A 23,670-nucleotide genomic window follows, 5' to 3' on the forward strand; every position below is an offset into this window, starting at 1 on the left:
TCAAGTAATCTGCCCACCTCAGACTCCCAAAGTGCTAGGATTACAGGCGTGAGCCAATGTGCCCAGCCTTTTTTTTTTTTTTTTTTTGTATGTGTGTTTTTCTTTTTCTTTTTTTTTGAGACTTGAGTCTCATTTGTCGCTCATGCTGGAGTGCAGTGGCGCTGATCCTGGCTCATTGCAAGCCCAGCCCTGGTTCATTCTCCTTCTGCCCCAGCTCTCGGAGTAGCTGGGACTACAGGCTCGGCCACCGCGTCTCGGCTCATTTTTTTTGTATTTTAGTGAGACGGGTTTCACCGTGGTCTCACCGATCTTGTGGATCTCGGCTTCGCCTCGCTGGCCTCCCAAAGTGCTGATTACAGGCGCAGCCACCGTGACCGGCCGTTTTTTTCTGTTTTTGTTTTTGTTTTTTTTTTTGGTGTGTGTGTGTTTTTATTTTTCTGTTTTTGTTTTTTTGTTTTTGTTTTTTTTTTGAGACGGAGTTTCTCTCTTGTTGCCCAGGCTGGAGTGCAATGGCGTGATCTTGGCTCACCGCAACCTTCGCCTCCCGGGTTCAACCGATTCTCTTGCCTCAGCCTCCCGAGTAGCTGGGACTACAGGCATGCGCCACCATGCCTGACTAATTTTGCAATTTTAGTAGAGATGGGGTTTCTCCATGTTCGTCAGGGCGGTCTCGAACTCCTGACCTCAGGTGATCCACGCACCTCGGCCTGCCAAAGTGCTGGGATTACAGGTGTGAGCCACCATGCCTGGCCTTTTTTGTGTTTTTTTTGAGATGGCGTCTCACTCTGTCACCCAGGCTGGAGTGCAATGGCGTGATCTCAGCTCACTGCGACCTCTGCCTCACAGGTTCAAGCAATTATCCTGCCTCAGCCTCCTGAATAGCTGGGACTATAGGCATGCACCACCACGCCTGGCTAATTTTTGTAGTTTTAGGTTGGCCAGGCTGGTCTCAAACTCCTGATCTCAAGTGATTTGCTGACCTTGGCCTCCCAAAGTGCTGAGATTACAGGCATGAGCCACCGTGCCCTCAAATGATTTTTCTTCAAGATTTTTTTTTTTTTTTTGAGACGTAATCTGTCTCACTCTGTCACCCAGGATGGAGTGCAATGGTGTGATCTTAGCTTACTGCCTCTGCCTCCACCTCCCAGGTTCAAGCGATTCTCCTGCCTCAGCCTCCCGAGTACCTGGGATTACAGGCTCACGTCACCACGCTCAGCTAATTTTTATATTTTTCTTAGAGATGGGGTCTCACCTTGTTGGCCAGGCTGGTCTTGAACTCCTGACCTGAAATGATCCACCCATGTAGGCCTCCTAAAGTGCTGAAATTACAGGCATGAGCCGCCACACCAGGCCAAGATTTTTTTTTTAATTTTCAAAAATATTGCATATTTTCTTCTGGTATTTTATGATTTTATTCTCTACATTTAGATGTTTGATCCATTTGAAATTGATTTTGGTGTAGAGAAAGAGGTGCAGATTCAAACTGAGTTTTGTATTTCATTGTTTGTTTTTTCCAGATGGCTAGAGCCATCTCGTTTAGAGTTGACCCAATCTCATTTAGTGAACTGCTGTCTTTATAGTAACGAATTCCCCAGTATATTTGTGTCTATTTTGGGATTCACTATTCTGGTATCTGTCTATTCATGTGCAAGAACCAAACTGTTTTAATTATTGTCATTACTCTTCTTTCTTCAGAGTTTTCCTGGCTATATTTAATATTTATTTCCCATAAGAATTTTAGAATCAATTTGTTTAGTTCCAAAAATAGTTTCATTCCTATTTTTACTGGAATAGAGATTTGGTTAAATTTATAGGTTAACTTTAGAAGAATATGTTTATGATTTTGAGTCTTTCCAAGAATAGTTATGTTGTGTGTGTGTGTGTTTTGAAACTGAGTCTTGTTCTGTCATGCAAGCTGGAGTGCAGTGACACGATCTCAGCTCACTGCAACTAGAACCTCCCAGGCTCATTGATCCTCTTCTGCCTCAGCCCCCCAAGTAGCTGAAACTACAGGTGTGAACCACCGTGGCCGGCCAACAGTGTTTTTTCTTTCAATTTATTGAAGTCCTGCCTTTTCCCCCTAAGTCATTTTACACCCACAGACACATACACACACACACACACACACACACAATTTCTGATTAATTTTTGGTATTTTATTTTTGTTGTTTTAATTGTTATTGCCTCTTTTTCTTGGTGATAATATCTAACTAGTTACAGTTTTTATATGGAGAACTTTGATTTTTATAAATTAATTTTGTACCCAGCGACTTTTACAAATATGTTTAAAATCTTTTTTCCTTTAAAAACATTTTTATTATGAAACATGTCATACACAGAGATATACTTAAAACTTGTATGTTCAGGCCGGGCATGGTGGCTCATGCCTGTAATCCCAGCACTTTGGGAGGCTGAGGCAGGCGGATCATGAGGTCAAGAGATCGAGACTGTCCTGGCTAACACGGTGAAACCCCATCTTTACTAAAAATGCAAAAAATTAGCTGGGCGTGGTGGCAGGCACCTGTAGTCCCAGCTACTCAGGAGGCTGAAGCAGGAGAATGGTGTGAACCCGGGAGGCAGAGCTTGCAATGAGCCGAGATCACACCACTGCACTCCAGCCTGGGCAACAGAGCGAGACTCCATCTCAAAAAAAAAAAAAAAAAAAATTGTGTGTTCAGTTTAACTAACGAATCATTATAAAATAATACAAAATGCCATGTCAAGGATTGCCAGAAGTCCTAAAGCCTCTCCCCACTGCCCACTGAATAATTATTTTTCAGGTGAATTGTTAGCACTTAAAATTCAGGAGATTTTACATGAAAAACCAGTTTCTGGCCTCTCTTGAAAAATCAGAAAATGCAGCCACACTGGGCCCACATTTTCAGATGGCAACAACCGCCTGGAGCGTGGAGTGTGGCTTTTTTAGGGGGAGCATATGCCCTCTTCAGCTCAACTTTAAGGCCAAGTGTCAGTTGCCATTTATGATCACACTTGAGCCACTTGCCTTGGAGGTAGGTGTCTGAATTTCTGAACTTTGCTTTAGCATATTGAAAACAGAAGGAGGTTGGATGTCGGAAAGTGAGGCCAAGGAAGGATGCATGCTTCTGGTGCAGGTGGTGGGATGGTGCCCTTCCCTGAGACAGGAGCTCCAAGTTTAGAGAAGATGATGTGCTTGTTTCTAGACACACTGAGTTTGAGGTGCTTGTGGATGAGCAGGCAGGGCAGAGCTATCTAGTAGACAGTTGCACAATCAAGCCTGGAGCCCAGGTTAGCCATGCAGGTTTGGGGATCATCAGCTTTTGGAAGGCAGCCGAAGCTGTGGGAGTGGAGGAGATGACCAAGGGGGAGTGTGCTGGATGTGAAGAACCTTGGGGAGTCCACATTGAAGGGAGCCGCAAGGAAAGCAGATTTTTTACTGTGTCCCCAGCGCCTAGCTGAATGATATTTACATGGGGTGCTGGAGAGAGGAGGATACTCCTACTGAAAGGAAGGGTAGAAAAGAGGACCGTGGTCCAGAAGCCAGGGAAAAAAGTGCGTGGGGTATAGTCCACCACGATGTTAAAACCTACAGGCATGCCGGGCGTGGTGGCTCATGCCTGTAATCCCAGCACTTTGGGAGGCCAAGGTGGGCGGATCACCTGAGGTCAGGAGTTCGAGACCAGCCTGACGAACATGGAGAAACCCCATCTCTACTAAAAATACAAAAGCCTGGAGAACCCATGTGGGACAGGCAACCGTGAATCATAGTGGTGCCAAGCTGTGTGGTCATGTGACCTTCTCCAGCCTTTCCCACAGGGGCTCAAGGTGAGGACAGTCAGATTTAGCCAGCACTGGCGTTTTGTCAGGAGGTTTAGACTAAAGAATGAGACAAAGTGAGTGAGAATTGGCAAGAGAGTGGTTAAAATAAAGGATAGCAAGGTCTGTGGAGGAGGAAGTGAAGTAGGGTAGGGGTTAACAGGAAGAAAGGCCAGGGGTCAGTGGCCTGAAAAATAAGTAGGCTGGGAGAACTTGAGGACCAGTGCTGGGATGCAGGGAGGAAGCTGGGCCCTGGGAGCAGGAGGTCTGAGTGGGCTGTCTCAGATAGAGCGGTTGTGAACAGCAAGCTTCAGGGCGCAGCATGGGAGTGGCAGCTGGAATAGGAAAGAAGAGACCACTGGATATGAGGTGGCAAAGAAAACTTAAGATGAAGGCTTCAAATGCAGTTTAAAATTTCCTGGTATCTCTTTTTTTTTTTTTTTGAGACAGTGTCTCTGTTACCCAGGTCGCCCAGGCTGGAGTGCAGTGGCCAGATCTCAGCTCACTGCAGCCTCCACCTCCTGGGTTCAAGCGATTCTCCTGCCTCAGCCTCCTGAGTAGCTGGGACTACAGGCACCCGCCACCGCGCCCAGCTAATTTTTTGTATTTTTAGTAGAGATGGGGTTTCACCGTGGTCTCGATCTCCTAACCTTGTGATCCGCCCGCCTTGGCCTCCCAAAGTGCTGGGATTACAGGCGTGAGCCACCGAGTCCAGCCAATTTTATACTTTTTTTTGTAGAGATGGGATTCCACCGTGTTGGCCAGGCTGGTCTCAAACTCCTGAGCTCAAGTAATCCGCCTGCCTCGGCCCCACAAACTGCTGGGATTACAGGCGTGAGCCACCACACCAGGCCTCTGCTTCATTTCTTGTCTCGGCATTTCCCCGTGTGTCCCAGCCTCTCCCGCTTGCTCGGTTGTTCCTCTAGTTTATCCCCTTGTGCATTCCCCTCACTGCCTGGCTTCTCTCTCTCAAAGGTTCCTTCTGATTCTCTTTGTGGAAATTGACTACTGGGAGCGGCTGCTGTTTGAGACGCCCCATTACGTGGTGAACGTAGCCGAGCGAGCCGAGGACCTGCGCATTCTGCGTGAAAATCTGCTACTTGTTGCTAGAGACTACAACAGGTAGAGCTCCAGTCCTCACTGCAGCCCTTCGAGATGCTATTTGATTCCTCCTTTTTCTCTTATCTGCCCTGTGATGTTGTCCATTTTCTGCAACTTCTGTCCTCTACATTTTTTTCCTTTCAAAAAAAAAACAAGGGTCTCCCACTCTTATGGCTCTACCATTATTCCTACCCCTTGTAGTTTTATCTTCTAGCTGCAGGGTGGAGCGTAAAGTCAATCAGGTCCCCTCGTACCCCATAGGGCACTTGGACCACATATATTGTAGCTCTGGGCCACTTCTCTAGGAATGAAACGGGCTGGTATTAGGATTATGTGCACAGAATAACATGACTTATTGAACTAAGGCCTGCTGCCCCCATCCCTGCCTCAGTTTCTGGACTGCCTTGGTATTCTCTCTGGAGTGAGGCTTTGTTCTGGGTTAGGTACTGTCTTAGTCTGTTTGGGCTTCTATAACAAAATGCCATAGACCAGTTGGCTTATAAACAACAAACATTTGTTTCTCACACTTTTGGGGGTTGGTGAGTCCAAGAGCAAGGCGCCAGCAGATTTGGTGTGTGGTGAGGGCCTGCGTCCTGGTTCATAGGTGGCTGTCTTCTTGCTGTGTCCTCACATAGTAGAAGGAGACAAGGGAGCTCTCTTAGGCCTCTTTCATGAGGGCACTAATTCCATTCATGAGGGCTCTACCCTTATGACCTAATCACCTCCCAGAGGTCCTAACACCATCACTGTGGGAGTGGGGGTTTTAACATACAAATTTGGTGGGGACACAAATATACAGACCATAGCAGGAAACTTTCTCAGCCCAGTTAAAGTCCAAGGAGGTGCAACCAGCAGTCTTGTTTGAGTGTCTAGAACTGCAGTGTCCAACATGGTGGCCTCTAGCTGCATGTGGCTATTTCCATGTAAATTAAGTAAATAAACTTCAAAATTCAATTACTCATTGGTACAGGCCACATTTCAAGTGCTCCATAGCCATATGTGATGAGTGGGTGCCATATTGGACAGCACACATTGTATTAGCTTGGGGCAAAGTGATTGCAGTTCTTGCCATTACTTAGATGACAATCACTTTTGCACCAACCTAAGAGAACACTTCCATCATTGCAAAAAGTTCTTTTGGAAGTACTAGTCTAGGATCTGGGATCTAGGATCTAGACTAGTGGTCTAGAAACATTCAGATTTCTCCACCATTTCCTGATGTGGAGGAAAGATCTTCAGGGCTTGTTCCCTCTGGCTACCAGGCCTCTCTTACGCACAGGATTATTGCCATGCTGTCCCCAGATGAGCAGGCCCTTTTCAAAGAGCGTATTCGGTTCCTGGATAAGAAGATCCACCCGGGACTCAAGAAACTGCACTGGGCCTTGAAGGGGGCCAGTGCCTTCTTCATCACGGAGTGCCGTATACATGCCAGCAAGGTGGGCCGTGGTCCTTAGACCCTAAAGGTCTGCAAGGCTGATGGGTCATTTATACTCGAGTGTTGCATAGAGATTGGGAAACCTGTGAGTAGTGTAAAAAGAATTAAGTTTGCTTTGGGAAGGACTTTTTTGTGTGTCATCCAGTCTAGCTGGAGAACAAGTGGGAGGGTAGAATGAGGTCCAGATGGTCTCTTCCCAAGCTGAAACTCCCCCATGGTGGGGCCTGACTCTAGGTGCAGATGATTGTGAATGAGTTCAAGGCATCCACTCTGACCATTGGCTGGCGAGCCCAAGAGATGTCAGAGACGCTGCTGGTACGCATTAGTGGCAAACGGGTATACAGGGACCTGGAATTTGAAGAGGACCAAAGAGAGCACCGGGCAGCTGTACAGCAGAAATTGATGAGCCTGCACCAGGATGTGGTGACCATCATGGCCAACTCTTATGAGGTCTTCAAGAATGATGGTCCTGAGGTAGGGTTCCTGTGGTCAGAATGTTGTGGTTGGAAAAACCACAGTCCCCCAGTTTCATCAGGCCATTCTCTTGCTCCCGACCCTTTTTTCTTTTTACCAGTGTGTACTTCTCAAACATCGTGCTCTAGTCTTGGACTCAGCCGACCTTCAGTCCTCACACCTCTTCCTCTAGGACTCAGAGTCCCAGAGTCCTGCCTTTCCATTAAACCAAGTTGTTTCCTTCCCTGTTGAAATCTCATTTCCCAGGATGTGCACTGTCTTCCCTGAAAAGTTCTCTTTTTCCTCCCTCCGTCCCATCAGATTCAGCAGCAGTGGATGCTGTACACGATTCGGCTGGACCGCATGATGGAGGATGCCCTGCGCCTGAATGTGAAGTGGTCACTGCTAGAACTATCCAAGGCTATCAACGGGGATGGAAAGACCAGCCCAAACCCACTCTTCCAAGTCCTTGTCATTTTGAAGAATGATATGCAAGGAGGTGTGGCACAGGTAGGAACCGCTTTGCCCCCAAAATCTCAAAACCATTACATCTTATTTGTCAGTTTCCCTTAATTCCTAAACTTGGTCCTTGGCCTTGACTTTATCCTGTGGCCTTCAGACCTGCTGCTGAAGTGTGTGACCTTCCCAGTCCTAAGGCTTATCTCTCCCTCTCCACTGGGTTCCTCACAGGTGGAATTCTCACCCACTCTGCAGACTTTGGCAGGTGTGGTCAATGACATTGGCAACCACCTCTTTTCCACCATCTCTGTCTTCCGCCACCTCCCTGACATTCTCACCAAGCGCAAGTTACATCGTGAACCCATTCAGACAGTTGTAGGTGAGTGGGCAACGGGGAGGGCACAAGGCACAGGGTTTCAGAGGCTGTCGAGTGGGCCAGGCCAGGAGGAGAGACCGGGGCTGTTTCCAGACGTACTGGGCCAGTCACCTCCATGACCTGGGGAAAACTCAGGTCAAGGGACCAGATCCGCTGGGCACAGTGGCTCATGCCTGTAATCCCAGCACTTTGGGAGGCCGAGGCAGGTGGGTCATTTGAGGTCAGGAGTTCGAGACAAGCCTGGCCAACATGACAAAACCCCATCTCAACTAAAAATACAAAAACTAGCCATGCATGGTGGCGGGTGCCTATAATCCCAACTGCTTAAGAGGCTGAGGCAAAGAATCACCCAGGAGGTGGAGGTTGCAGTGAGCTGAGATCATGCCACTGTACTCCAACCTGGGTGACAGAGTGAGACTCCATCTAAAAAAAAAAAAAAATAGCAGGGGGGCCAGTTTGGGGAAGGGAGCAGGGGCACGGATGGGGGTTGAGATTAGGTGACCAATGCTCATGGGATTTGGGATTTGGAATGGGAGATGAGGAAAGACAAGCTTGGGACTGAGACTGGGACTAGGCTATAAGAGGCCTAGATACCAACAGGCAAGACATCAGATCCATTAAGAGTCACATTTTTACTTTCTGCCTACTCCTTTACCTTCTAACGTGCATGTTTGAGCTGTATTTCTTTGGGAAGCTGGTTTTGGAGTGGAAGGTCTGGAGCAGTGGGCAGGGCCCAGGCAGAACTTGGGTTGGGGTGGAAGTCAGTGAGAAGCATTTTTCTTGATCCTTTGAAGAGCAAGATGAGGACATCAAGAAGATCCAGACCCAAATCAGCAGCGGCATGACTAACAACGCGAGCCTGCTGCAGAACTACCTCAAGACCTGGGACATGTACCGCGAGATATGGGAGATCAACAAGGACTCTTTCATTCGTCGCTACCAGCGCCTCAACCCACCTGTCTCTTCTTTTGATGCCGACATTGCCCGGTGAGTGGTGAGGGTGGACTGAAAGTCTGTCTGTAGGAGGCACAGCACTAGAGGAGGAGCCTGGGCCTGGAGTCTTTGGAAGCAGGTGGTGGGGCTGAGGACGACATGTGTCCTCAACGACAGGAAAAGAACAAGACCTAGGACATTGGACCTTTGCTTCTCAAGGGGTAGAGATCAAGGAAGAGCTGGACACGATTTAGGTGAAAAGCAGTTGTCTAGGGGAGGATGGCAGGGCCTGGTGGGAAAAAGGAAATTCCAGAGATCTGGAAGATGAAAGAAATGAGCCCTTTTATTCTAAGAAGGCAGATGGGAGTTAAATGGAAGATTCTTTTGTTTGTTTTATTTTGTTTGAGACAGGGTCTTGCTCTGTCATTGCCCAGGCTGAAGTGCAGTGATGTGATCATAGCTCACTGCGGCCTGGACCTCCTGGGCTCAAGCGATCCTCCTGCCTAACCCTCCCGAGTAGCTGGGACCACAGGCACATGCCACTATGCTTGGATAATTTTCTTTTCTTTTCTTTTCTTTTTTTAAAAATTTTTTGTAGAGATTCTATGTTGCTCACTCTGGAAGAAATTTTTTTTTTTTTTTTTAAATTTCTTTTATTTGAGACAGAGTCTCACTCTGTCACCCAGGCTGGAGTGCAGTGCAACCTCTGCTTCCCAGGTTCAAGCAATTCTCATGCCTCAGCCTCCCGAGTAGCTGGGATTACAGGTATCTACCACCACGCCTGGCTAATTTTTGTATTTTTAGTTCAGACGGGGTTTCACCATGTTGGCCAGGCTGGTCTCAAACTCCTGACCTCAAGTCATCCACCCGCCTCAGCCTCCCTCAGTGCTGGGATTACAGACGTGAGCCACCATGCCTGGCCTAGAAGATCTTAATTTGTGATCTTTTTTTTTTTTTTTTGAGACGGAGTCTCGCTCTGTCACCCAGGCTGGAGTGCAGTGGCACGATCTCGGCTCACTGCAAGCTCCGCTTCCCGGGTTCCTGCCATTCTCCTGGCTCAGCCTCCCGAGTAGCTGGGACTACAGGCGCCCACAACCGCGCCCGGCTAATTTTTTTGTATTTTTAGTAGAGACGGGGTTTCACCATGGTCTCGATCTCCTGACCTTGTGATCCGCCCGTCTCAGCCTCCCAAAGTGCTGGGATTACAGGCGTGAGCCACGCGCCCGGCCTTAATTTCTGATCTTAACTCACATCTTTTTATGGGCCTCTGGTCATTCATTCATTCATTCTGTAAACATTCCATAAACATGCATTGTATGGGCCATGAGGAGTTAAGGAAAAAAAAAAAAAGAAAGAAAAGAAATGAGCAAGTTCTTTCCTCTTGAGGGCTCTAGAGTAGTAAGGAAGATAAAAGTACAGCTGAAAGAGCGGTGGCCGTGGTGTCACGAGAAGACTTGGAATCGCAGCTGTGCCACTTACTAGCTGTGTGACTTTAGGCAGGTTTTCTATATTCTCTGGGCCTCAGTTTTCTGTGAAACAGATATTATACTACCTACCTTGGAACCTTGTGAAATGATTAAAGATACATGAAAGCACTTTGTAGGCTGCAGCTGTGGGCTCATGTACTGTATTATTACACAGCTGCACCGTGGTAAGTACTATGATGAAGGGATATAACATGCCAGGGCAGTTCAATGGAAGGAGAGAGGATTTCCAGCTAGGGATTTTAGGGAAGGCTTCCTGGAGGAAGGGACTTTGCATAGGATTTCAACAGGCAGAGATGGGCAGTGGGGAAGGCATTCCACATGGAGGGAATGGCATGAGCAAAGGCATAAAGATGTGAGTCCATGAGCACGTTCACCCTGCAGAGTGAGATCTGCAGCGTAGGCACAGGAAAGGAAGAACGCAAAGGGGCTCTGCAGCATCCAGGTGGATTCTCCCAACCACCTTGTGAGGCAGGCTCTGTTACTATCACTGTGTTACAGATGAGGAAACCAAGGCTCACAGTTAAAAAAAACAAACAAAACCTGCTTGAGGTCATAGAACTAGGAAGCAGCACAGGGTGAACTCAACCCAGATCTGTGCCACTCTAAAGCTTTTTTTTTTTTGAGATGGAGTCTCACCCTGTCACCCAGGCTGGAGTGCAGCGGCGCCATCTTGGCTCACTGCAGCCTCCGCCTCCTGGGTTTAAGTGATTCTCCTGCCTCAGCCTCCCCAGTAACTGGGATTACAGGCGCCCGCCACCACACCCAGTTCATTTTTGTATTTTTAGTAGAGACAAGGTTTCACCATGTTGGCTAGGCTGGTCTTGAACTCCTGACCTTGTGATTCACCCGCCTCAGCCTCCCAAAGTGCTGGGATTACAGGCGTAAGCCACCACGCCCGGCCTCACTCTAGAGCTTTGAATGCCAGACTAAGAAGTTTGACAGCTATCTTATAGCCAGTGACTGGGAAAATGACAGTCACAGCTGCATGGCTGGGGCAGATTGGAATGAGGGATGCCTGGGAGTAGAAGAACTCTCTAGAACTGCTGCCCAGATATGGGTGGAAGGAAATGAGACCTGGAGCCCGTGCTGGGACAGGGGGCATGTCTGTGAAGAAAACGACATTCTAGCTGGGATCCGGGGCTCTTGCAGCTACACAGAAGTTGCTAATAATGTGCAGAAAGAGGAGACCGTCACCAACATCCAGTTTGTGCTGCTGGACTGTTCGCACCTCAAGTTCTCCCTGGTGCAGCACTGCAATGAGTGGCAGAACAAGTTCACGACTCTGCTGAGGGAGATGGCTGCTGGGCGTCTCCTGGAGCTGCACACCTACCTGAAGGACAATGCAGAGAAGTGCGGGCTGGGGCGCCCTGCAGGAAGGGGCCAGGGGCAGGCCCTGGGCCTTCCACTCATTAGAGCTCCCTTTGCCCACCTTCAGAATCAGCCGCCCTCCCCAGACGCTGGAGGAACTGGGGGTCAGCTTGCAGCTCATGGATACCCTGCAGCACGATTTGGCCAACCTGGAGACTCAGATCCCTCCCATACACGAGCAATTTGCCATTCTTGAAAAGTACGAGGTGCCAGTCGAGGACAGTGTGAGTTCCTGTGGTGTTTGGTCTACTTGGAACCCGTATCAGCGGCAGATTGCAGGGGAGGCCCTTGGCTGTCCTCAGGGAGAGTAGAGAAGTGACAGGAGGAGGAGACTCCAGATTTGAAAGCCAAAGCTAGCTCAAACGATACCTTTACTTAGCTTCTGGATTTCTTTTTCCTTTTTTTTCTTTTCTTTTTCTTCCTCCTCTTCCTCTTCCTCTTCTTCTTCTTTTTTTTTTTAAATAGAGTCTGGCTTTGTCACCCAGGCTGGAGAGCAGTGGTACGATCTCGGCCTACTGCAACCTCTGCCTCCCAGGCTCAAGTGATTCTCCTACTTCAGCCTCCCGAGTAGCTGGGACCACAGGTGCATGCCACCACACCTGACTGATTTTAGTATTTTTTGTAGAGATGGGGTCTCATTTTGTTGCCGAGGATGGTCTTAAACTCCTGAACTCAAGCAATCTGCTGACCTTGGCCTCTCAAAGTGCTGGGGTTATAGGTGTGAACCACTGCACCCAGCTGGTTTTACTTACTGCATTTACTTTTTGTTTTTTTTTTTTGGTTTTGGCCTCATTCTCAGACAGACAGCTTTGAGACTGTTTTTTTTTTTTTTTGTTTTGTTTTTTTTTGAGACAGGGCCTCCAACCATTCCCCAGCCTGGAGTGCAGTAGTGCAATCATGGCTCACTGCAGCCTCAACTTCCTGGGCTCAAGTGATCCACCTCAGCCTCCAGAGTAGCTGGGACTACAGGCATCTCAAGTGATCCTCCCACCTTGGCCTCCCAAAGTGCTGGGATCACAGGCGTGAGCCACCACACCAGGCCAGGGTTTCTTTTAGGCCCAGCACCTCACACTTTGACTTTTTTAGGCCTTGTCACATGTGCAAAACTCATCCCCAGACTCTGGTCTGGAGGATCAGAAAAGAGTCCTTAAAAGCCTTTATGAGAGGGCAGACCTCCTGCTCCTGGTCATCTGCCACTCTCTGACACCCCCAGGTCTTGGAGATGCTGGACAGTCTCAATGGGGAATGGGTTGTCTTCCAACAAACTCTGCTGGACAGTGAGCAAATGCTGAAGAAATACAAGGAGAAATTCAAGACAGGCCTGATCCACTCGGCAGATGACTTCAAGAAGAAAGCACATACGCTTCTGGAAGATTTCGAATTCAAAGGTACTACTTGATACACCTCTCCCGCTTCTTTAGGCTTTGTTTAGAGACCCCGCCTTCCAAGCCCAGGTCCTGGGAAGGGAGAACAGGGAGGGGAGGCGGAGGGTGGGTGCTGGGGCGAGGAAGAGCCACCGCTCAGGAGGAAAGGAGGAGGACACTCAGTGGCTCTCGTTTTGGGCACAGGTGCAGCTCATAGCATTTCTACTTTTCTTTTTTCTTTCTGTTTTTTTTTTTTTTTTTTTTTTTGAGATGGAATCTCTCTCTGTTGCCAGTCTGGAGTGCAGTGGCTCGATCTCAGCTCACTGCAACCTCCACCTCCTGGGTTTAAGCGATTCTTCTGCCTCAGCCTCCCGAGTAGCTGGGACTACAGGCGCGTGCGCCACCATGCCTGGCTAATTTTTGTATTTTTAGTAGAGACGGGGTTTCACCGTGTTGGCCAGGATAGTCTCGATCTCTTGACCTTGTGATCCGCCTGCCTCAGCCTCCCAAAGTGCTGGAATTACAGGCGTGAGCCACCGCGACCAACCCCCATTTCTACTTTTTTTTTTTTTTTGAGACGGAGTCTCGCTCTGTCTCCCAGGCTGGAGTGCGGTGGCGCGATCTCCACTCACTGCAAGCTCCGCCTCCCGGGTTCACGCCGTTCTCCTGCCTCAGCCTCCCGTGTGGCTGGGACTACAGGCGCCCGCCACCGCGCCCGGCTAATTTTTGTATTTTTAGTAGAGACGGGGTTTCACTGTGTTAGTCAGGATGGTCTCGATCTCCTGACCTCGTGATCCACCCATCTCAGCCTCCCAAAGTGTTGGGATTACAGGTGTGAGCCACGGCGCCCGGCCCATTTCTACTTTTCTTATCCCGACTTTCGTATTCCATCTGTTCCTGACTCTCAAGCCGCATTTAGAAGTTTTTGCTAAGATTAACCATCATTCTTTCAATGCGTTCCCTCTTGTTCTCCTTCTCTTCCCTCTCTCACATGAGGAGAGAGGTGAGATTTGCCCACAAAGAGATAGGAGAGCCGTGGCTGTCCTTGCCAGACGTGAGCGGGAAGCTGAGCTTCATCCTGAATCCTCCACAGGCCCTTTCACCAGCAACGTGGGACACATGTCTGCCCTAGACCAGATCGCACAAGTGCGGGCCATGCTGATGGCCATGCGGGAAGAGGAAAACAGTCTCCGAGCCAACCTGGGCATCTTCAAGATCGAGCAGCCACCCTCTAAGGACCTTCAGAACCTGGAGAAGGTGGTGTGCTGAGCGAGGACCCTGTGGTCACTGTCGATAAGGGGCAGGGACAGGATAATGGGTCCTTAGCACCCACAAAGGCAGTGGGACGGGAGAGGAGCTCACGAGGAGCTTTTGTTTCAGTTGAGGTAAAATTCACACAACAAAATTAATTATTATTATTTTTTTGAGACAGAGTCTTGCTCTCTTGCCCAGGCTGGAGTGTGGTTGTGCAATCTCGGCTCACTGTAACCTCTGTCGCCCGGGTTCAAACGATTCTCATGCCTCAGACTCCCGACTAGCTGGGATTACAAGCATCCACCACTATGCCTGGCTACTTTTTGTATTTTTAGTATAGAGATGGGGTTTTACCATATTGTCCAGGCTGGTCTCGAACTCCTGACCTCAGCTGATCCACCTGCCTCAACCTCCCAAAGTGCTGGGATTACAGGTGTGAGCCACGGCGCCCCACCAAAATTAACCATTTTGAAGTGAACAATTAGTGACATTTAGTGATTCACACCACCTCCATCTAATTCCCAAACATTTGTATTACCCTAAAGGAAACTCTGCCCCTTAGCAGTCAAGTCCATCCCCCGTCCCCCGCCCCAGTCAGTTATGAGCCTATTTTCCAGGTGTGTGATTTGCCTATTCTGGACACTTCATACAAATGGAACCATATCATACGTGGCCTTTTTAATCTGACTTCTTTCGTTTAGCATAATGTCTTCAAGGTTCATCCATGGTGTAGCATGGATCAGTACTTTTTAAAATGGCTGAATATTCATATTTGAATATTGTATGAATTTACCACATTTTGTTTACCATTCACCAGTTGATGGACATTTGGGTTATTTCCACCTTTTAGCTAAAAGGAGTAGTGCTGCCATGAACACGCGTGGACTTGTATTTGTCTGAACACCTGTTCCCTATTCTTGTGGGTGTGAGCCTAGGGGTGGAATTGCTAGATCATATGGAAACTCTATGTTTAACTTTTTGAGGAGCTGCCAAGCCATTTTCCACAGCAGCTGCACCATTTCACATTCCCACTAGCAGTGTACAAGGCTTCCTATTTCTCCATATCTCCATGCCAACACTTATTTACCTTTTTTTTTTTTTTTTTTTTTGGTTCTAGCCATCCTAGCGGGTGTGAAGTGGTATCTCACTGAGCTTTTGATTTGCATTTTCCTAATGACTCATGACATTGAGGATCTTTTCCTGTGCTTGTTCCTTGATAAGCTCTTAAGGCGACAGAGTGGAGAAATTTATGTGGACGGAGGAGGCCGCTGTATTATCTAGAGGGAAAGCGTCACAGAGCGAGAGCAGCGAAGGGCCTGGGCGTCCGTCGGGGAGGAGGAGGGCAGGTGCCACTTCATGCAATGCGCCTTTCTGCTCTGTAGGAGCTCGATGCCCTCCAGCAAGTCTGGGAGATCACACGAGACTGGGAGGAGAACTGGAATGAGTGGAAGACTGGCCGGTTCCTGACCCTGCAGACCGAAACCATGGAGACCATGGCCCACGGGCTGTTTCGTCGCCTCACAAGATTAGCCAAAGAGTATAAGGTGGGGAGAAACAGGGCAGGGAGGCGGAAGAGAAGCTAGTGGAGGATCAGGGTCTATTCCCAGGGAGGTCGTCGGGTCTTCTGATGCCCCCAACTTTTGCTCAGGACCGAAACTGGGAAATTATTGAAACCACTCGCTCAAAAATAGAGCAGTTCAAGAGGACCATGCCTCTCATCTCAGACCTACGGAACCCTGCCCTTAGAGAGAGGTGAGGCTGCCCCTCTGCTCCCGGGTGTCCACTCTGCCCCGCTGGCCTGCGCCACCACCTGGTCCCTCCCATTCTCCTCTCCACGGTGTTCACAGCTCTCTCTTCCCCTTTGTCCACAAATGTATGTCTTTTTCTCTTTCCTCTTTTTAACAAACATTTAATTTTGATGGACGCATGAAAATTGCATACACTTATGGTGTACAGCATAATGTTTTGAAATATGTACACATTGCAGAATGGCTAAATTGAGCTAATTATCATATGCATTACCTCACATACCTATTTTTTGTAGTGAGAATACTGAAAAACTACTCTCAGTGGTTTTCAAGTGTACAATAGATTGTTATCAACCATTGTTGCCACAATGTACAGGAGATCATCCCTCTTGTTTAACTGAAATTTTGTGTCCTTTGACCAACACCTCCCCAACTCTCCACCTACCACCCCCAGTCCCTGATAACCAGCATTCGACTCCGCTTCAGTGAGTTCAACCTGTTCGGACTTCACATATGACATATGAGTGCGATCACGCGGTGTTTGTCTTTCTTTGCCTGGCTTATTTCGCTTAGCAAAATGTCCTCCAGCTTCTTCCATGTTGTTGCAAATGACAGGATTTTCTTCTTTCCTGTGGCTGAAGATATTTCACTGTATATATGCACCACATTTTCGTCCTCCATTCATCGCTTGATGGACACTCAGGGTGATTCCACATCGTGGCTATTGCGAATAGTGCTCAGTGAACATGTGGCACAGACACCAAGCCTGCCACTGTCCTCTGCTTCTTGCACTGTCTCAGGTCATCCAGCCTTGCTGACTCTTGTTCTCTGCCCCCTGCCCTGGGGCCTCCCGCTGTCTGAGAGGGAGTTGTCTATCATGACTAAGCCTTATGTCTTTTTTTTTTTCTTTTTCTGGGAGGTAGACAGAGTCTCACTCTGTTGCCCGGGCTGGGATGCAGTGCTGTGATCTCAGCTCACTGTAACCTTCGCCTTGCGGGTTCAAGCAATTCTTGTGCCTCAGCCTCCCGAGTAACGGGGATTACAAGCACCCGCCACCATGCTCGGCTAATTTTTGTATTTTTAGTAGAGATAGAGTTTTGCCATGTTGGCCAAGATGGTCTTGAACTCCTGGCCTCAAGTGGTCCACCCGCATTGGCCTCCCAAAGTGCTTGGATTACAGGCGTGAGCCACCTGGCCCGGCCCGCCTTATGTCTTTTGTTATACAAAATATTTTATTTTGAGGTAACCAAAAGTATAACTTTCTTTCTGTATGGTTTTTGCCTTTGTGCCTTGTTTAGGAAGACCTTTCCTATCCCAAAGTTACAAATACATCCTCTTCATTCTGTCTTCTAATGCTTTGTGTTTCTCAGGTTTAACTCCTTTAATCCGTCGGAATTTATCATATGGTAGAGAATGTATCTGGAGCCATTGGGGATAGATTTTTTTTTTTTTTTTTTTTTTTTGAGACGGAGTCTCGCTCTGTCGCCCAGGCTGGAGTGCAGTGGCCGGATCTCAGCTCACTGCAAGCCCCGCCTCCTGGGTTCACGCCATTCTCCTGCCTCAGCCTCCCGAGTAGCTGGGACTACAGGCGCCCGCCACCGCACCCGGCTAGTTTTTTGTATTTTTAGTAGAGACGGGGTTTCACCGTGTTAGCCAGGATGGTCTCGATCTCCTGACCTCGTGATCCGCCCGTCTCGGCCTCCCAAAGTGCTGGGATTACAGGCTTGAGCCACCGCGCCCGGCCTGGGGATAGATTTATAAAAATAAAGTAATTTTTATAAATGGTGTTTTAATAATGATCTATCCATTTAAGAGAAAATAATTTTACTTCTTTGTCTTTCTTCCAGTATAATGTTTTTGGCAATGCCGAAACCATTAAGTGTTATACGGTTATATATAACCTAACCACTTTATTTGCTTACATTACTTAACCTCTCTAAGCCTCAGTTTTCTCATCCGTAAATGGAATAATAATAATTCCTAATTTATAGAGTAGCCATGAGAATGATATGAGATGTTTCATGTAAGGCCTTTACTCAGTGTAGATCTAGAGTAAACTTGCGGTGATTCTTTGTGTGTTTTGTGGGCGCACCTGCCTCAACTCCCTCTCCAGATAATCCACTCCTGGAGGGTCTCACCTCAATCTTCGTATTCCCCATGGTGCCTAAGATTGCATCTTCGAGCCTGATTAGCAAAATGAGTTGAATCGTGAATTAATAACTACGCAGAATCACAGTGTCCCAGTGGGTGACAGCACTGGGAGTGATGGTAACGCTCCTGACCTCACACCCTCCTGTTCCTGGCTGCAGGCACTGGGACCAGGTCAGGGATGAGATCCAGCGGGAGTTTGATCAGGAATCTGAAAGCTTCACCTTGGAGCAGATTGTGGAGCTTGGGATGGATCAGCACGTGGAGAAAATTGGGGAGATCTCTGCTTCAGCAACTAAAGAACTGGCTATAGAAGTGGTACAACCGTCCTCTCCCATGCTCCCACACCTCCTGCACCTCCTGGAGCACAGGCTTCCAGCTGTTCATCATCTGATGATGCCTCTCAGCTCCTGTTCCCCTTAGGGAAGAGATACCTGACTGCTGTGTCCCCCAATTTCTCTCCACAGGCTTTACAAAACATTGCCAAGACCTGGGATGTGACTCAGCTCGACATAGTACCCTACAAGGATAAAGGCCATCATCGGCTCAGGTTAGGGGAGCTGGGGCTCCAGGAGAAGAGGGGGCTGTGTGACCCGGGCTGCAGCGTGGGGCCAAGGTTGGGCAGGTGGGGATGGGCTATGATTTTGACCCCTTGTGTCCCAGAGGTACAGAAGAAATATTCCAGGCGCTGGAAGATAACCAGGTAGCTCTGTCTACCATGAAGGCATCTCGCTTTGTCAAGGCCTTTGAGAAGGATGTGGATCACTGGGAACGCTGCCTCTCCCTCATTTTGGAGGTTATTGAGATGATTCTCACAGTGCAGCGCCAGTGGATGTACTTAGAGGTCAGGACTCAGCGCCCAAGCTTTTCCTGCTTCCTGCTTTTCCTCCTTCATTTGCTTAAGACCTAGATTTTGCCGTGTTATCAGCCTCATTCTCCTACCTTTAAAGTCACTCTTCATCTAGGACCCAGCTGTCTGATTCTTAGGTATTACCTCTCACCTTAGATTCCCTCCCTAACAAGTTTTTGTTCTTCTTCCTAGATTTTTCTTCCATTTTTCTTCTTAGACCCAAGTACCTGGCCCCCGACTTCCAACTTTCCTTGTAGAACTTGGGCATCTTGGCCTTTGACTTCTGGCACTCTGTATCTTCTACTCAACTGTCACCCACGATCTGGGAACAGGGAGCAGAGGGTGGAGAGTGTGTAAGAAGTGGCCTCTCACCCCAATTTTTGGCCCCCTCAGAATATCTTCCTAGGAGAAGACATCCGCAAGCAGCTGCCCAATGAATCGGCCTTATTTGACCAGGTCAACAGCAACTGGAAAGCCATCATGGACAGGATGAACAAGGACAACAATGCTCTCCGGAGCACCCATTACCCAGGTCAGAGCTCCAGGGCTGCTGCCCTGACACAGCTTCGGCAGGCACTCTGCTTGGTCATGGTTGCATGTTTCATTGATTAAAAAGACTGATGCCCCCAGCTCTCATAACATGTCCCATCTCCATCACCTCTTCTAAGCATTAGATCACAATTCCATAAATTAAACTCAACAAGTATTTGCGGCCGGGCGCGGTGGCTCACGCCTGTAATCCCAGCACTTTGGGAGGCCGAGGCGGGTGGATCACAAGGTCAGGAGATCGAGACCACGGTGAAACCCCGTCTCTACTAAAAATACAAAAAATGAGCCGGGCGCGGGGGCGGGCGCCTGTAGTCCCAGCTACTCGGGAGGCTGAGGCAGGAGAATGGCGTGAACCCAGGAGGCGGAGCTTGCAGTGAGCCGAGATCGCGCCGCTGCTCTGCAGCTTGGGCGAGAGAGCGAGACTCCGTCTCAAAAAAAAAGAAAAGAAAAAAAAAAAAAAAAAAACAAAAAAAAAAACAAGTATTTGCGTGGAGTATAATAATGTAGTGGTTAAGAGCATGGGATATGGAATCAGTCAGATTAGTTTATTTATTTATTAAAAAAAATTTGTTCTTGAGACGGAGGTTTGTGTGTCGCCCAGGCTGGAGTGCAGTGGTGCGATCTGGGCTCACTGCACTGTCCACCTCCTGGGTTCAAACGATTCTCCTGCTTCAGCCTCCCAAGTAGCTGGGGAATACAAGCATGTGCCACCACCTCTGGCTAATTTTTTAAATTTTTAGTAGAGCTGGGCTTTCACCAAGTTGGCCAGGCTGGTCTCAAACTCCTGACCTCAGGTGATCCACCTCCCTCAGTCTCCCAAAGTGCTGGGATTACAGGTGTGAGCCACTGAGCCCAGCCTACATTGACTTTAGTTTAGCAGATTAGCCTTCAGCCATGGGATGGGGTAGGGTACGGGGAAGAAAGGGATGAACACATGGTAAGATGAACACATAGTGAGGGCTGGTTGACTGGGGGAGACTGGGGTAGAGAATCAGGGAGTCAGGTTTGACAACGGGCATCTAGAATGGGCATCCTGTGGTGAAGAATTCTGGCGGGGGTACAAAGGACCTCTTCATTTTACCTAGGGCTAGTCTTAACAGTGCTTCATTTTTCCAAGAGCCTTCAGTATACACATCAATAAAAATAACTTTAATTATTCTGATAAAAGGTAAACATGAAAAGTTATGATATGCAAAGTTGAATGATAATGACTGATATTATTTGAAATAATTGATTGAATTATATTTCGGAACAGTTTATAAGCAAAGCCAAAAAAACAATGATCCCTTTGTTGAATGCACAGAATAAATCCATCTTGTCCACGGCTACTGAGTCTGCCTGTGATCTCCGGGGGTCACTCAGGTTTGCACTCACAGGACCCAACAGCCTGTAGACCCTGTGTTTGAAGGCATGAGGGTTACCTCTGAGTCACACTCACTAGTGTCCCTCCTTTCTTCAGAAAGCTAGAAACTAGGAAGACATGGGGAAAATCAATCAAGACCTGAGGTATGGGGCTGTAGGCTGGGAGGAAACTAACATTATTGAGAAGCCACCGATGTGAATACATTTCAATTAGTACTCGCATTGGTTTTTTTTTTTTGTTTTTTGAGACGGAGTTTCGGTCTTGTTGCCCAGGCTGAAGTGCAATGGCGCGATCTCAGCTCACTACAACCTCCACCTCCCAGTTCAAGCAATTCTCCTGCCTCAGTCTCCCAAGTAGCTGGGATTATAGGCGTGTGCCACCACACCCACCTACGTTTGTATTTTTTTTTAGTAGAGATGGGGTTTCACCATGTTGGTCAGGCTGGTCTCGCTCTCTGACCTCAAGTGATCCACCCGCCTCGGCCTCCCAGACTGCTGGGATTACAGGCGTGAACCACCACCGCTGGCCTCACGTTGATTTTTGAGATGGATTTTATTGCCATTTTATACACAAAGGGGTCAAAACTCGATGAGGTGAATTGACATGCCAGTAAGTGAAAGAACTACTGTTTGATTGGGAGTCTTCTGCCGCCTGTTCTGGAACTCTTTTTGCTGTGACATGAGGGACACTGGCAACCCCAGTCCTTGTAGATTTCTTTCACTGTGTGCACATGACATGTATCTGAAGTGATTTAGCTTGCTAGATTGTGTACATAGAGGGAAATCTCTACTTTTCAGAAGCTCTTGGGTGGGCCAGTGGATCCCTAAGTTCTTCCCCCAGCCCTTATTTTCTTTTTTTGCCTTTGGGAAATGAAGGAAGATGGACCTCCAAGTTCTTCGGTGGGTGTGTTATACAGTGTCCCCCGCTACCCACTGGGGATATGTTCCAAGACCCCCCAGTAGATGCCTGACACCTCAGATAGTCCTGAACCCAATTCCCATCAATCAGAACATGTTTCTGTTTGTGTCTGCTTCCCATAAATTTAATGCCCTTTCCATCTTAACTAAGCATTTGTTATGCACCGAGGCTGTAACTTTTGCAGTTTGAGGTGTGACAGCAAAACTATCATGAATTTCTTTTTCCTTTGTCACAGTTTCACAGATAGAAGATTCAGATTCTTTTTGTTTTTTTGGAGACGGAGTCTTGCTCTGTCGCCTAGGTTGGAGTACGGTGGTGCGATCTCAGCTCACTGCAACTTCCACCTTCTGGGTTTAAGTGATTCTCCTGCCTCAGCCTCCCGAGTAGCTTGGCTTACAGGCACCTGCCACCACGCCCGGCTAATTTTTGTATTTTTAGTAGAGATGGGATTTCACCATGATGGCCAGGCTGGTCTTGAACTCCTGATCTCAAGTGATCCGCCCACCTCGGCCTCCCAAAGTATTGGGATGACAGGTGTTAGCCACTGCACCCGGCCAGAAGATTCATTCTTACTGTAGATCTCAGCAACCTCAGTTGAGAACTTTCACCTTTTCACTTAAAGGAAGGAAGCTCTTTATGGAAGCACTTTACGGCTTCTCTTTGGCGTATCTGAATTGGCAGCATCACTACTCTTGCACTTTTGCTTACATTATTAAGTGAAATAAGAGTCACTTGAACACAGGCACTGCTGTGATGTCACAACAGTCGATCTGATAACCGAGAGGGCTACTAAATGACTCACGGGCAGGGAACCTCTTCAGCGTGGAGACGCTGGACAGAGGGATCATTCACATCCTGGGGCACAGAGCAGGATGGTGAGAGATTGCATCACACTACTCAGAACAGTGTGCAATTAAAACCTAGGAATTGTTTATTTCTGGAATTTTCCATTCAGTATTTTCGGACCACAGTTGTCTGCAGGTAGTTGCAACCATGGAAAGTGAAACTGTGGATAAGGGGAAGTTACTGTATTAATGAAGTCATGGCCGGGCGCGGTGGCTCAAGCTTGTAATCTCAGCACTTTGGGAGGCCGAGACGGGCGGATCACGAGGTCAGGAGATCGAGACCGTCCTGGCTAACCCGGTGAAACCCCGTCTCTACTAAAAATACAAAAAACTAGCCGGGCGAGGTGGCGGGCGCCTGTAGTCCCAGCTACACAGGAGGCTGAGGCAGGAGAATGGCATAAACCCGGGAGGTGGAGCTTGCAGTGAGCTGAGATCCGGCCCCTGCACTCCAGCCTGGGCGACAGAGCGAGACTCCATCTCAAAAAAAAAAAAAATTAATGAAGTCATATATGATGTATCATTAATGCATAAACAGTAACCTGTACAATAGTGCATAATGAATAGTGAGTCATGAATTAATGGAGAGAATGGAATGAGCATGATAGAGGGTCTGGGGATACTTCTTTGCGTCCAGAAACCCTCATGGCAGTCTGTGCCCCACTGCTCAAGAGCTGGCAAAGAACACAGAGTTGGGGCATCCAGATCCCCCCAGGGCAGTGGAAAGAAGGCCATCAAATGGCATTCATCGCGCTTCTTCCCAGGCCTCCTGGACACATTGACAGAAATGAACACAATCCTGGAAGATATTCAGAAGTCTCTGGATATGTATTTAGAGACCAAGCGACATATTTTCCCCCGCTTCTATTTCTTGTCCAATGATGACCTACTGGAGATTCTGGGCCAGTCCCGAAACCCAGAGGCTGTGCAGCCACACCTCAAAAAATGCTTTGACAACATCAAGTTGCTGAGAATCCAGAAGGTCGGTAGAAGTGGCCACAATGAGATGGTGGGTGGGTATGAAAGGCTTTGGAAGGGACCCTGCCCTCCCAACAGGAGGGCCATGTTAATTAATGATTCTCGATTCTCAGGAGATAGAACTTCTTCGAATTGGTAATATTGAGAGGAGGGGAGAGGAGCAGTAATTACCCTCAAAAGGCCCCAGTACTTCTAGGCGGATACCAAGTGTGGGCCGGCCAGGCTCTGAGCAGCTTCTGTTTTCTGCAG

General features: G+C 48.2%; 1 protein-coding gene across 5 annotated transcripts in view; it reads left to right on the forward strand.

The window, feature by feature from the left end:
• Positions 1-23,670, forward strand: part of DNAH2 (dynein axonemal heavy chain 2) — a 121,786-nt gene that overhangs the window by 35,875 nt on the left and 62,241 nt on the right. For all 5 annotated transcript variants that reach the window (XR_004179334.1, XM_031657344.1, XM_031657346.1 and 2 more), the window contains exons 15-31: positions 4,771-4,917; positions 6,176-6,332; positions 6,566-6,805; positions 7,106-7,294; positions 7,475-7,622; positions 8,414-8,606; positions 11,189-11,389; positions 11,475-11,631; positions 12,621-12,795; positions 13,865-14,028; positions 15,408-15,569; positions 15,674-15,777; positions 18,083-18,239; positions 18,389-18,471; positions 18,585-18,765; positions 19,165-19,303; positions 23,208-23,425. Coding sequence is in view for 4 of the 5 variants with exons in the window: in XM_031657344.1 (XP_031513204.1) it covers positions 4,771-4,917; positions 6,176-6,332; positions 6,566-6,805; positions 7,106-7,294; positions 7,475-7,622; positions 8,414-8,606; positions 11,189-11,389; positions 11,475-11,631; positions 12,621-12,795; positions 13,865-14,028; positions 15,408-15,569; positions 15,674-15,777; positions 18,083-18,239; positions 18,389-18,471; positions 18,585-18,765; positions 19,165-19,303; positions 23,208-23,425 (2,815 nt within the window). In the remaining variant the exon portion in view is untranslated. The remainder of the gene's footprint in view (positions 1-4,770; positions 4,918-6,175; positions 6,333-6,565; positions 6,806-7,105; positions 7,295-7,474; positions 7,623-8,413; positions 8,607-11,188; positions 11,390-11,474; positions 11,632-12,620; positions 12,796-13,864; positions 14,029-15,407; positions 15,570-15,673; positions 15,778-18,082; positions 18,240-18,388; positions 18,472-18,584; positions 18,766-19,164; positions 19,304-23,207; positions 23,426-23,670) is intronic.

This window comes from Papio anubis, chromosome 17 (genome assembly GCF_008728515.1).
Source record: "Papio anubis isolate 15944 chromosome 17, Panubis1.0, whole genome shotgun sequence".
Lineage (NCBI taxonomy): Eukaryota > Metazoa > Chordata > Mammalia > Primates > Cercopithecidae > Papio > Papio anubis.